At 40.8% G+C, this 14,000-nt stretch overlaps 2 protein-coding genes across 5 annotated transcripts in view; both read right to left on the bottom strand.

Annotated features, from left to right (window-relative positions):
* Window positions 1-54: 54 nt before the first annotated feature.
* Window positions 55-7,153, bottom strand: MRPS10 (mitochondrial ribosomal protein S10). Of its 2 annotated transcripts, none has more exons than XM_066316133.1 (7): window positions 7,111-7,153; window positions 4,001-4,059; window positions 3,820-3,892; window positions 2,635-2,774; window positions 2,054-2,162; window positions 839-928; window positions 55-569 (listed from the first exon to the last, which is right to left on the bottom strand). In XM_066316133.1, exons 1-7 carry the CDS (start codon window positions 7,144-7,146, stop codon window positions 483-485), a joined length of 594 nt encoding a protein of 197 aa, XP_066172230.1. In that variant the 5' UTR covers window positions 7,147-7,153; the 3' UTR covers window positions 55-482. The 2 variants fall into 2 exon arrangements, with proteins under 2 accessions (XP_066172230.1, XP_066172231.1); XM_066316134.1 differs by lacking the exon at window positions 7,111-7,153 and adding an exon at window positions 6,398-6,496.
* A 3,356-nt stretch (window positions 7,154-10,509) lies between these two features.
* Window positions 10,510-14,000, bottom strand: part of TRERF1 (transcriptional regulating factor 1) — a 98,619-nt gene continuing 95,128 nt past the window's right edge. For all 3 annotated transcript variants that reach the window (XM_066316130.1, XM_066316132.1, XM_066316131.1), the window contains 4 exons: window positions 13,223-13,336; window positions 12,344-12,532; window positions 11,674-11,882; window positions 10,510-11,052 (listed from right to left, as the gene is read on the bottom strand). In XM_066316130.1, coding sequence (XP_066172227.1) covers window positions 10,731-11,052; window positions 11,674-11,882; window positions 12,344-12,532; window positions 13,223-13,336 — 834 coding nt within the window. In that variant the 3' untranslated portion in view covers window positions 10,510-10,730. The remainder of the gene's footprint in view (window positions 11,053-11,673; window positions 11,883-12,343; window positions 12,533-13,222; window positions 13,337-14,000) is intronic.

Raw genomic sequence — 14,000 nt, 5'->3', positions numbered from 1 at the left:
GAAGCACAACTGGAGAAATATGGTATAAGTAGGAGAAAAGAAGATGAGAAACAATTTATCCAACAAACCAATTTATCCAAAATTGATAAATTGGTAACAATTTGGCATCCATAATATTCCACGTTACACAAACATGAAGTGAATTTGCAAGTATTTCAGCATTCACAAGCCATCCAGTATCAAAAGGAGAAAGTGAATTTATATTGATGTACATATACTTTTACATATATAAGTAACAATTAACTTTACCTTTCCACCAGCTTATTATAAACGGCCATAGTCACTGATCACAGAACAGTCAAACTTCTTCACTTTATAGCGGTTCAGTCTACGTGTACAGGAGTTGTGAGCTAGAATAACTTGATGAAACAAGAGTTTATATAATTTCTTTATAGGAGAACCTTTATTTAACGATGGACTGTGTCAGTAAATGAGGTTGATAGGAGCAATGAATTTCAGTACTAATGGAGCCAAGCACCAGTTCATGACTTTACTTCAGTTTCTTCTACTTGAGGTAGTGTATCCCAAACAGGTTTCTGAATGTGTTCTGGTATTTTCTCTATCTTGGTCTAAAAGGAAAGAAAAACAACCATTTACTGTACCAGCCAGCTAATGTCTAACTACTTTGCTTTATTTACTCTGGTTCGAAACATTAATCAGATTTAAAATGCCACCTAGTGGCATTTCCAAGCAATACAGCCCCTTTACCATGTAATATTTTAGAAAATTTTCCTATCAAACTACACCTATTTTCTCAGCTGACTTTCTAAAGACTTCAGTAGTTACTGGTACTTGCATCAGAACCCATAACAGTTAATAATGAGGGGTGGAAACTGACCTTTTTCACTTCCATGGCAACCCCTTCTGGTAAGTTTCGTTGCACATACTCCAAGTAAACTGCAGCAGTACTGCCTGTTAGGTATTTTAACTAAAACAGAAAGAATTTTTAAAATTAACTACTATTAATAGTACTTCAAAGACAATAAAAGAAAAAATTGCTGTAGCTTTTTTAGCCCTTGCTGTGAGACCAAACATCTTAAAGGAAGCCAGCCTCCATAATATTCTGCACAGAAGTAATTCATCTGTACTCAACCCTCATGCAAGTATAAAGGAGTTACTTCACTCTGCAGAACTGCACATGCTGCCTGGGAGCACATGCATTGCTTATGATGGAAGTGGTGGATCTTAACACTGCAGGTTCTGGATAAAATTAATTACAGATTATGCAAGAATTACCAGCTTTTCTATACTCCTGAAGCTCAAGCCTGTTATAAATCCAGCAACTCCAGAGTCGCACTGAAATACTGATTTTTTAGTTTCTCCTGGTTCCACTGAATTACCGATCTTTTAGTTTTTCCTGGAAGCCAAACACAGTGCTTATGGTCTGCGGGCAGCCACTTGTACTGCACTCATGTCAGGGGACTTAGTCCCATCTTGGTAAGCACTGTGCAAATATACAGTAAGACACCCAGGAGCCACAAAATGCTGGCATTAAACCTTTCTTCTAAGAAAGTCAACCACAGTTGCATTCTAAACCATACAGATGTCTGTGTCATCAGCCACAGAGCTGGTGGTTTGTCTATGCTTCCTTTCCTCTATTTCCTACATACAGTTTTTAGATTGCTACATGATGCTGCATGGGACAGAAATATGTTAGCTCCAAAACACCACACCAATTCACAGAAAACAGAACCCTCAGTGACTGGCAATGCCAATGATTCAGCTGCATCTTCCTCCCTTCCTGAGAAAACTCTCATCCCAATGATTTTTGGAAACCAAGAGTGTAACACACATAAAGGTAACCCTCAATTCTACCTTACTTTATTTAGTCATTCTTTCAGCTGTTAAGATGATGGTCAAAATAAACTTTTTGATCCAAAAATGGTGTAGGCTGTGCATTCAGAGTAACTGAATTGCGTTTTATGTAACTAGGTCAGCTGTTTTCCAATATTCTCCTGCATTCTCCTCCCCAAAACATTTTCCTTTGTGCATTACCATGTAGTAACATCTTTGAATTGTGCACTTAGAACAATTTTGTTTCCTTCTTTCTTACCTCTAAACACATGTAATGTGTTCTCATTTCATACTGAACTCTGTGCTTCTTGTAAATGTGTACAGATTTGAGAAGTGCAAATCGTTCTATTGTCTTTGGGGGGTAATCTCTGAGGAAAGAAGAAAAAGAAATTTTCATGTTATATAAAGGACAATAATGTAAGTTCATCTGAAAGACTGTGCTGAAATCTGCTTTTGACATTTAGAAGATCTACAAGGAAATATGAAGCACTGGTACAGTCTGTTATTAACTCACATAGGCATGGTTAACACTCAGGTATTAACCAGCATTGGGTCAGGGAAGCTACAGCACTGACAGCTGTACTGAAAGTACTGTCAGTATCCCTCATGTAGATAAAAAGCCCTTTCACTACAGCAATGCTGAGTGCAGAACTGCTGCTGCTTTCTCATCACTGTTCTGCCATTAAAGAATTGTTAGGTCTATACCCTGAGGAAAAAATGTCACGTTACAGACGTTTATTAAAAAGAAAAACCAAAAAACTTCTAAGCAGAGGACCTGAATTACAGCAGATGACAGAAGAAGCATCTTACTCCATATCACTCTACAGATCAGTTACTTACACTTTTTCAATAGAGATACCAAGTTCTTTAGCTGCAAGCACTGCAAAGTATTCATAGCTGTCCAACACAGCTTTATCGTGGCCTTTAACTAAAATGGACAATCTCTTGTACAGTGTTTCTGGCTCATCTGAAACAGATACCTGCATGTTTGAAGAAAGGACAAGAGTTACCATACCATTTTCTCCTTAATTAATGCACATACTGTGTATTTCCTTAGCCTGCATGCCCCATTTTTAAAAGAGGAAAAACACCCCAAAACCTGTTGAGCTGCTTATTTTAGTTTATCTAACAGAGTCAGACTGTTTTACCTTGACTGACAAGGTAGGCTCTACCAGGGAAGGCAAAGTGTGAAGAGATAGCTAGCTTCTGAACATTCAGGTAAAATGTCTTCATCCAAAAAAGGAATGCCAGATAGATATAAGGAGAACACCAACAATAGCAAGAACAAAACCCATTGTTGGACCACGTCTGGAGCAATATTTGTATTTTATATAGCCGTGTGCTAAGACCCGAGAGTTTGCTTGGGTATGGAAATTAAATAGAACATTATGGACAGCAACCAGAATTCTCACTTTACTAAGTCAGCTCTGAAACTACTTTAAACACAGGAAGTCTTCGCCAGGTGTATTATCCTTTATGTTTGTACAAGTGCAACTTTATGACTTTCAGTCAGAGCTTCAATTTCTGATGGTCTGGGCTCGCTGATCAACTGGAAGAGCCTTAATGAGTGCAGCAGTGCTGATTTTCCCAGAGGGTCACTCCTAGGCAGCTCAGCACATGAAATCCAGCATGTACCAGCCACAGCAGGAAGGCTGCATCAGCACTGCAGATCTAAAATTGCCTGTCAGATGTTTCTGAAGCCTCTGTCAAAAAGCTGCTAAGCTGCCCCAGGCATTGAACTGAATATGGCCAAAAAGTTGGTATTTCATAGGGTTACAGCTGCACAGAAAGCGAGGAAAGTTACTGAGAGGCAACTGTGAGCTAGAGAAATCTTGTTGGAAGGAAAAAAAAACCCAAACCAGAAGATCTCAAATACCAATAATCAAAACTATTCCTTTGTTTATGACAAATTTGACATCACTGAGAGAGACCTTCAAAAAGCTGCAAGAAAAGTATTCAAGTTTTTCTGGATGGCCTCTTTATTACTAAGATAATATACAAAATGCTGTGTAACAGAACACTCACCAAAGGATTAGTCTTAGGCTCCTGTGGATCACCATGGGATCCAGCCAGCCGTGCTCCCATCAAGCTGGAGCTCCTAGAAACACAGTCATGGGGAAAGCATAAAATAAGTTGTTAAAGTTGGGTTTTATTTTTTCAGGGAGTATGAAGGAGCAGAGGAAGGAGGAGGGGCTGTTATACTCACGGAAGAAAATACTGCTTTTGCATAATTCTGCTTGCATAACTGACAGGAAAAGCTGATCCCTGTATAAAACACACAGGTTACGTTGTGGGATTTTTCCCCAAACCAGAAAGCTGCCAGTTAATACAGGTATGTTAAAGATTACTTTTTTGCACCCCAAAGCACAGCACATTCTTAGGCACTGATTTGACAAATTAGGAAGTTTGCTCCATTGGAAAACACAGGAAAACAGGAGCATGGAAATATGTTTCAGTATACAGTAGCACCTAAAAAAAGAAGCACATTAAGGGCACAGTAGCAGTATGCACTTACTATTGAGGCTCCTGAACAGCAATCACAAAGCATATTTTTAACAGAAAAATGTATCTTTGTAGCATTGGATGCCATTTCTATATACAATAATATTTTCTCTTTAGTTTTACTTTCATGGTACAATATATATATGTAAGTTTTGTCAAGTGACAAGCCTAAGTAGGACATAAAAAAGCAACAGAAAACAGTACCCCACAAATGCAAAAATTTAATCTGTGAATTTAAATGGAAATTTACTGGTTTTTGAGAAAAAGAAAGTTCCTTGTGATTTTGAACACTTGCTCTTTTGAAGCTAAGACTGAAATAGAAATACTTCTTACACGTAAATGAGCCATGTTCAAAAGATAACATGATTTTCTGTGTTAGAAAAGGAATACAGCTGTTAATCACCTAACATTACTATCTTTCATACTAGAATAATTGTTCCCTTCTGAACATGATGTGGCTTCTAGCTTCCTTCCACTAATTCTTAATTTGGCAAAGTTACAGACTGCCGGGGGGGGGGTGGGGAAGGAACTATTGCTTAACAAAACTTCAGGACTGCAGCACCATGTTGAAGCCAAACTAGTTACTTATCTTGCCCCTTGATGCTCTTTTGACACGTGCTGGAGCCATAGCTTTAAGAAAGAAGAGAGATTCCCCACCCAAGAGTTATATTAGGTGACTGGCTAATCAAATCATCAGAAAACAGTCAGACTACACTTTTTTTAGGTAATCTTACTGTAGTTGCCCATGGATATGCATAACTGACTCTATGATGCCACTGGGTCCCCAGGCTTTTGCAGTACACATCATACATTCATTACACAGCAGCAGTGAGCAAAGCGGTCTTCTGAAGTAATTCTGCCTCAGTCACAATTTCTCCTACAAATGCTGCTTTCAATAAAGAAGATGACTGCAGGAAGAGGTAGGGGAGATTTCTGTTTACAAAGCTGACTGTGGTACAAATGCCTCCCCTTAAGCAATCCTTTCAAATCCAGATCTTAACAGAGGTGCTACTGTTACAGTCTTTAAGTGCATAACAAAACAGGCAATTTTAGGAGCAATGAATATTTGTTGCTGTAGCTGATGATCATTCAGAAAGTTTCAGATTTTATGGTGGAAACTACCTGAGGCTTAATACCCAAAAGCAGTGAAATACAGCTAGTAGTTGTTGAATGACATCTAATAAAATAGAGGGACAAGAGCACATAATGACAGGACAGGGGGGAATGGCTTCAAACTGAAAGAGGATAAGGGTAGATTAGATATTAGAAAACAATTCTTGACTGTGAGGGTGGTGAGGCACTGGAACAGGCTGTCCACAGAAGCTGTGGATGCCCCATCCCTGGCAGCGCTCAAGGCCAGGCTGGATGGGGCTCAGAGCAACATGATCTAGCAGAAGGTGCCCCTGCCCATGGAAACAAATGGTCATTAAGGTCCCTTCCAATCCAGGCCTATATTCTATGACAAAATTATGTTGACATTTGCCCCTCAGTTCTCTCTCCCTGCAGTCAGAAATGCTGCCTTCCTTCCATCCAATGCCAATATGAAGTACAGTAACAATCACCTGACACCATTTCAGGAAGCAGACAGGCCCATGAGCATAAAAGACTATTCAGTGCAAGGCTTAAGCTGTTTGTGCAAAGTACGACACAGAATCTGATCCCAGATGACAGATGTAAGGCTGCTAACTGTAACCATAACTGAACTTTCAATCTGTTTTGGGTTTTTTTTATGCGTGTGTGTAGCAGACTATGCTATGTATTCTTTTACTTATAGCTGCTTGACCTGGTAATAAGGATTTATTATTTCCATGCAAAGATATATATACACTCACAGTGTATTGTGTTATGCGGCTTTAGACACATAAATTTCACTCTCCTTGCAATAAAAACGAATAAAACAAAGCCTGATGAAGCAGTAAAGCTCTATCCCACACACCAAAGTCTGCAGCCTTTCCAATTTTCTATGATTGTGCATGTTATTCCTACCACATGCCATCTCCCTTTGTTACTAATTAAACAGATATGCATCAAGTCAAAAGTTTTTGTAACATTAAATTAAAGGTCCTCTATGCAAATTTTGACAAAATGATACATGGAATACCTCAGGTGGCAGATGTGGCATTCAGTGGGCAGGAACTCATAAACAGCTTCACTGTCTGATTTAATGATGTGCTCTTGCTAATGGCCATTACAAAGGTGGAAAAGGCACTCAAAGACTGCAACATAACAGAACCAAGACTTTGCACAAAACATAATTACTCCTCTCCTAGTGCAAAATCGCCTTAATTTTGTTTGGTTGAGAGCCTCCGAAGTGTCAGGGGGAGACAGAGGCATGAAAAGCAAGTCCAGGACACACTGCATACACAGAAGAGAGTTTAGGGCTTCAGAAAATCCAGTTTTCTCAATTTGAGAGAAAGCAGCCACTGCTTTTAAGCCCCGACTAGCAAACATCGTCAGTGCAAAATGCTTTCCTATTATTTTACAGTGTAACTTCCAAGCTTTGAAACTTTTAAGACTAGAAACTCGCCTAGCACACGGTCTCCCAATCCAAGTCCCCTATTTTTCACTTTCCCTTCCACCCGGACTAACTGCGGGAAAACCGCAGAACTGCAGGGAAGAGTTCTGAGGACCCGCCAGGCGATGATGGCGTGCACAGACACAGACGCACGCTGTACGGCCCCAACCCTCCCGGAGCCCGAAGAACAGCATTTGCCACGTCCCCTTTTCCCATTCCCCTCAGGAGTGAAGACGCCGAGGAAGATGAGGAGGAGAAGGAAGTGGGTCCGGCGTCCCGTCTCCCGCCGCCCAGCGCACCTGCCACAGCCGCCGGCACAGCCACGCCGCCGCCATCTTGGCCCGGCCCCGCCCCCGCCGCCATCTTGGCACCGCCCCCGCCGCCATCTTGGCGCCGCCCCCGCCGCCCCGCGTCGCCCGGAAGGAGAAGAGCGGCCGGAGCCGTGGCCTCCTTCCCCCGCGGGGCCGCTGGGGCCGCGGGCAGCGCTCGGCGGTGCGGAGGGCAGCCGGGAACTCGCATGGCGCCACAGGGGCCGTACGAGCCTCAGCTCGGCTCCTCGCCGCGGCTCCCGCCTCCCCCGAGCGCTGCCTCAGGGCAGCAGCGGCGGGGCAGCGGCGCCCCCTCGGCCGCCGCTCCCCTCACGGGCGCTCCCCGTCCTGGACTCTAGGAATCCTTTGAAAAAAAACCAGACCAAACCAAAACCAATTACACGAACCTTAGTTTTCAACCTTCTTCCCGCTCTCAAGAATATTTTAAAAAGGGATACAAGCCCGTTAGAGCAAAACCCATCCGAGTGTATTTTTCGGAAATATAAAGATGACTGGAAATGGCACATAACCCGCTTTCTTTCTACACATGCAAACAGCGGCTAATAATACACCAAAGCTTCTGATCGGTACCAAATCTTTACAGGGGAGGGGAAAAAAAAACAATTACTAATTTATGCCACTTAACCATCCTTAAATACGCACAACCAGGCAGGCAGTGTAGAGTGAGATTAACCTGAAATGAAGCTGTGTGCAAGTCAAATTCTAACAACGGGAACCTGAAACCAGCATAGATCACAAGCTCTATCAAATGTATATATTTTTTTATTTTGTTACTTCCTCTGCCACCTAAAATTACAGTCCGCTTTTTACACTAAAACGCCTAAAATATTTACACAACCATCTTCTAATAAAATAACAGTTAAATATTGAAAATAAGATTTTTGTCATAAAATATGCTTTCTCTATGTACAGGTTTTATCAAAGAGGACTAGATCCAATATTGAATAGTTTTCCATCATCAACCATCAGCAAGAAAAAAGTTTTCTGAAACAAAACTATGTTCAACTCACGTACAAATAGGCAGAACAGCACATTTAACATCAGCCAGTGCAACACTTAATAATGACAAAGTCAATGTTAGAGGCCTAAATCATGAACTGCTTAGGAAATGTGCATTTCCCTTTTTTTTTTTTTTCCTTTATGAATAACTTCTTTGGTTATCATTGTTCTATTATATTCTTGGCTGTACAATAAAACAGGACCCAATTAATGTTACTTAACCAGGCATATATGTATGTATATGTATTTATAGATACCAAGTTTAGCACAGGTCCTGTTCACTTGTTAATAAAAAAGTGCCACTGCAGATTTTTTAATATAGAGCTGCTCTTCAGAATCAAGCCCCTAAGTTTCTACTGTATTTCACTCAGTTCTTCAATCAGAACTCTGATTTCAATCATCATTTCGCTTAAACAGTTTTTAACCATCAGGAACCTGAAAACCTGTCCATTTTCCAGTGTAGAGCCTTACTCACAATGATCCTTAAAAGTTCAAAATGAGGCAAGCTTGGGAGAGGAAGAATAGGCTCTGCTGGGCTGTTTCTAACAGCGGCCTCTGAAAGCCAACACGTTTTAATGCCCACAAAAGCAAACCACTTGGCAAACCATGAAGACTTGCACTATCTGAGATTTTGTCAGTGATTGTCACTGGTGGTACATAGCTGAGCACCCAGCCTGCTGAACCTGGGTTGCATGTGGCCCCTGTAAAATAAAATGTCACAGCACGGACAGGAGCTGCTGGGGAATGTGCTGAATGGCAGTTTGGGAAACTAAAGGCTGCTGCTGCCTGATCTCCTGAAGCTCAGGGGTACAAATGACTGAGATCTTCACCTCTTATGTGACAGGAGTGCAATTCACCCACTGGTCAAAATTCACCTACTGCAAAACCTCTGGAAACGCCCCCAAAACACTGTAACAACCATGTACACAGGAACTTCACTAACCGGAAACGGAGAAGTTATTTCCATTCTTCTGAAGGGTTGTTCTTTAGTATCAGAACATTCGACCTTAAGCAGAAACTTGAGGTCATTTGGCTTCACATATTTGGCTTTGACAGAGAAGGCACCTCTCTCTGTCAGGGGGGTCCCACTGGTTCTGAACATGTGTGGTCCGGTGACTCCTATAAAAGTGCTGTGATTTACGCTCATTTTGCATAGATAAACAAGGATAACAAGTAGAAAGTAAGACTCACCATCCCTCAGATTCTGGTGAAGGTATCAGAAATATGGCAAAAAGAACCCAATAAAAGAAAACCCAACCCATCAAAAAATCCCAAACAAACCTGAAGCCTGGAAGATCTGAAATAAATCTTATAAAATATTTTATAAGGTTAACAATACTCCTCTACTGTGCAAAATTCACAAGAAAATCAGTGTTGCTGCCTATGAGAGCTCAGCATTCGTATTCTGTAATTAAAGGTCCACTCAACCTAACTCCATTTCTTCCTTAATTGTTTTATTCTGCCAACGTACAATTCTTTCAATATCCTGTTTAATCAGAGAACCAAATCTAAATTTATATAAACCGTGTCAGGTGTCCAGCATGTAGATCTGAACCTAAGGGAGGAGAAATGGTCATTAAGCAGTGACATCAACTCACCTTTGCAGCACGTTTATAATAAATAAACAACAGCTGAATTTGATGTAATGAAGAGGACTGAAAATGGCACAAGAATAACACATTATATCTAGGTGCTGAAAGCGTATCAGTCTCTTTTCCAATGGCAAGAATGCTTCCCTGTGTTTGCCTGGTGAGAGAGCAAGCACTGCTCAAGCATACGCCTCTCTAAAACCACAGAGATGGCTATTCCACAGTGTGATTTATTGTCACGGGACAATATTTCCAGTGCAATCTGATTTACCAAGGCAGTGTTCCTGATTCAGAGTTCCCATCAGAGAATGTGAACCACCGAACAATCATTTTCCTTCTTCAATTCTTGAAATTAGGTCATTTTAAAATCAGCAGATCAAAACCTCGCTAAAATGGAAGGTCTAAAATGTCCTGTGTAACCAAGACAGAATTGAAAATGAATTGCAATATTACTAACTCTTTCACAGTTAAACCAGATTTTTTTTTCCTCCATCTCACTTGAAATGGAAGCACAAAGACAAATAATGTAATCATATCTTTAAGAGAGATGACATTTACTCCCTAGAAGATCCTGGAAATGATCCAATATAGGCAAAAAAAAAAGTGTTTCATCAGAACTGTGTGAAAATTACTCTTGTAATTGGGGTAAAATGAAACTTGGAAGAGTTAAAGACTAAAGATTCTACCAGGACCATCTGGTAGGAACTGATAGCAGAACCATGAACTTCTGTAATTAGTAGCCTTGGAAGTTATCAGCAAAAAGAGCTCAGATAAAAACACCTTATAAGAATATTTGTACCAATTATTTATTTCTTCCCCCAAAACACAAATTAATAAAAAAAAAAAAAAGGGAAAAAAAGCAGATTTTTTTTTCTAGACCTGGATAAAAGAATTATAATTTTCAACAGGTAGTTTACAATCAGTGGGAATAAACAAGCAGTCCAGGTTTCCTGATTGATCCATTCAGGGTGTGCTCAGTAGCTGTCTATCAAACAACTTTATTTACAACTCAGCATCATCCTGCAGTAGATCTGGATCTTCATCATCCAGTAGAAGGTCAGCATCCATGACTTCATTCTCTTCCATAACATCACCCAGATCCGGAACAACATCATCATCAATGTCACCAACATTTTCAACATGTTTAACCAAACTCATGTGATCCAGGGGAATCAAACTATGCCCAGCTGGCCCAGTAGTTCTTGCAATAGTGGCTGCCATTTCTGCTGCCACAGCAGCTTTCTGAGCCTTCTGCCTTTGCTGTTCTTCTTGCTGTCTGTGAGTCTTCATATGAGCATTGCGGCTTTTGATTTTGAAGAAGACCCTAAATTTTAAAGGAAAAAAAAATCGGATTGAAATGCACTGCTTTTTGATGAAATGAGCCAAAAAAGACTCAACAACTTATCAGTACATTTGCTTCCTTGTCCTGAAATAGAAGTCAGTGAAGTCTGCAATGCCATGGTGCGAATTTCAGGGACATATTACCAGATTTATTCATCCTGATGGTATCAAAATGACCTACTCTGATTTTGCCAGGGGTAGTTTGTAGCTCCCCCACACCTGCTTCAGTATCTATGCACATCCTAATTTTCCCTCTATCACTTTCACAACCATCTTGCAGAACAGGGAAAAAGTGAAGGATTACCACGTTAGGATGGACAAACTTAAGCACAGAAAAAGTTGCCCACTGTCACATCCAAGTCTGTGAAGAAGTAGGAAGCTGGAATGTCAGATGTAGATATTCTAGCAGGTAAGTGGAAAATAGGAGTAAATACTATACAAAATGTCATGCAAACCTAACTCTGACAGTTTTGGTAAGAGAACATATCATCTAGGGGGAAAGCTTCTTTCAAGACAGAGAAAAACACAGAGTTTTTTCACAGCACTGCTGATCTGGAATCTCAACAGGCAAAGGCAATGCTGCACTGCAGACTGACAAACTCACCTGCCACACTCCTTGCAAGGGAAAATGGTCGTTGGGTCAGTCTCGCCGCTCGTTGTGCTGTGGGCAGGTGAGCTCTTGATGGAGCAGTATCCGCTCTGCGTACCAGATTTCTGCTTGGTGCCGGCCATGGGGCAGCGCGTTTTCGTCACCTGGTTCGTACCTCCGTGAATGCGAGCGTGGCCGTTCAGGGCTTGTCGGGAACTGAACACCTGGCAGGGAGCAGGGTGGTGGGGAGGGGGGGAAAAAACAACACACACACAAAAAAATAAACCCCGAGAAGTCACAAGAAAACACTGGAACTGCAGAAAGTAGGATGCTGAATGCATATCACAACAGAACAAGTGTACACGTCCAATATGCACCATGTACTCGCGCAAATGGTGTAGTACTGGATATATTGCTTGCTTTCAGTAATACCCCACTATAGTTGAAGATAGTCACAATAAAACAAAGCGGTGAGCTACCCTATTATTCAGCTTCTGTAACCTAACCAGAGTTGTTCCCATAAAGTATTTCTAACTGGTACATCAGAATTCAGTTTTCTGTACAGATCAAACTCCTTATATTTTGTGGGGTGGAAATTAGCAGCAGTCAAAACCACAATTCAGTAGTTTACACACATGACCACCACCACCACCCTCTCCCCCTTAAATATACCAAACACACGTACAGCGCCACAGTTTGGCATTTCACAGATGAAGGAGGATGAAGACAGTGAAAGACCCTGAACAGCAGGTAGATCTATGGGTCCAACAAGAGAGATTGCTGGTGGGTCAGGTGATTTCTGCATTTCCCTTTCTTCCTTTCTGTCATCTTCGATCTCCTCATCTTCTTCTAATACTTCCTCTTCTCCACTTGTCTAAAACAGACAGTGCATTTAAGGAACACTAGAAATATTGTCATAGATAGACAGCACTGGACAGTAGGATATACAGAGTTCTGAAATGGCATTTAGTTTAGTCAAGTGTGCTACCCAGTATCAGTATTTCTTCCCATCCTGAATGGACTTCTGGTCTTACTGGAGGCTACCACTCCTTAATGGATAAGCTGTAGCACATAAAGCTTCTCTGCAGTGCTCAAAATAGCCTCCATGTGTATAATGGAGCTGTGGCTCCAAAGATCTACAGATGCCAGGCACAGTGCTGTCTGTCCTCTGCCATCAGAAAGGCCATGTACTTGTAGTCAAATTACTTTAACAACCTCCTCAAAACAACCAACCAAAAAAAAACCCAACCCACAAACCAACACACCCCAAGTGGTATTTGTACTGGAATGTTAGAGCAGCCTTTAGGAGCACACATGGGCACAGGCATAATTTACAGAGGTTTCCCTGGACTACAGTTTGATAATGCACTTTTATCTGGCTTCAGTCCAACCACACAAATCTTGGTGTAGCTGAGGTCACAAAATGTTCATACAGAATGTAATTTAAAGTTATGGAATAATTTCTATTGCAAGATACCTATGTGACATAATTCAACCTCCTCCTCAAAACAGGACAAACAAAAATTATCAAGTGTTAAAGCTTTTCGTCTTCTTTTCGACTTACCAAGCATTCATCTCTTTTCTTCTCTAAACGCGTTCTGTGTTTCCGTCCCAAACGCAAGATTTTCTTCCAGGTGTAGTAGTATTCCACACATTGTGCAACTGTCTTAGACTTAACCTGTAGTTAAGGAATTGCAGAAATAGTCCACTTTTAATTTTTTGCTTTCATTCAATGCAATTTTAATATATTCCAAGAGGTAGGCTTTATTCCTCAAACATTCAAATGGAAAAAAAGAAAAAAAGGCAGTTTGACTACAGCAGGAATAGTTCTGTAGAATAATTATTTTTAAAATTTTTTTCCTGTCATATTTGCATTGGCTTTTTCAACTTCAGTAGACTTTGCTGGGATTCTCTAAACTCCAGACAGAAAATGACTCAGAACGTACTCTTGTTGCTGAGTTGTACAGTACCACTGAGAAATCTAGGAATTAAGACTTGACTCACATAAACCCACATATTTTTCAACATTTGAGCTAACAAGTAGGGTATTGTGCTCTGAGGTTTATAACCTTGTCTTTTCTGCTTTGTGGCAGAACATGAAAAGTAAGCCCAAACACGTTCTCTCTTTATTAACAAGTTTCAACCCTTTCTGGCACCAGGCTCAATGCCAGAGACTCTGGTACTTTGTAACAAACTGCCAGAGAACACCAAGATGATAATGGAAAACCATACTTATCCCACACATAACATGCCATGATTTGGATTCCAGGTGTGAAACCTTTCACATGTAAAAACAAGAAAAACAACTTTATTTATTTGTAACTTTTTTTTACTGGTATCTA

This window comes from Sylvia atricapilla, chromosome 3, assembly GCF_009819655.1.
Source record: "Sylvia atricapilla isolate bSylAtr1 chromosome 3, bSylAtr1.pri, whole genome shotgun sequence".
Lineage (NCBI taxonomy): Eukaryota > Metazoa > Chordata > Aves > Passeriformes > Sylviidae > Sylvia > Sylvia atricapilla.
The sequence above is the reverse complement of the archived record's forward strand: the minus strand, read 5'-3'. Positions and strand labels throughout refer to the sequence as shown.

Coding starts and splice junctions, on each gene's coding strand:
- MRPS10 (XM_066316133.1), bottom strand. CDS start 7,146: ATGGCGGCGGCGTGGCTGTGCCGGCGGCTGTGGCAG. Junction 2,163..2,634: donor GGTATCTCTATTGAAAAAGT/GTAAGTAACTGA, acceptor TTCTTTCCTCAG/AGATTACCCCCCAAAGACAA. Junction 929..2,053: donor CACATTACATGTGTTTAGAG/GTAAGAAAGAAG, acceptor TTTCTGTTTTAG/TTAAAATACCTAACAGGCAG.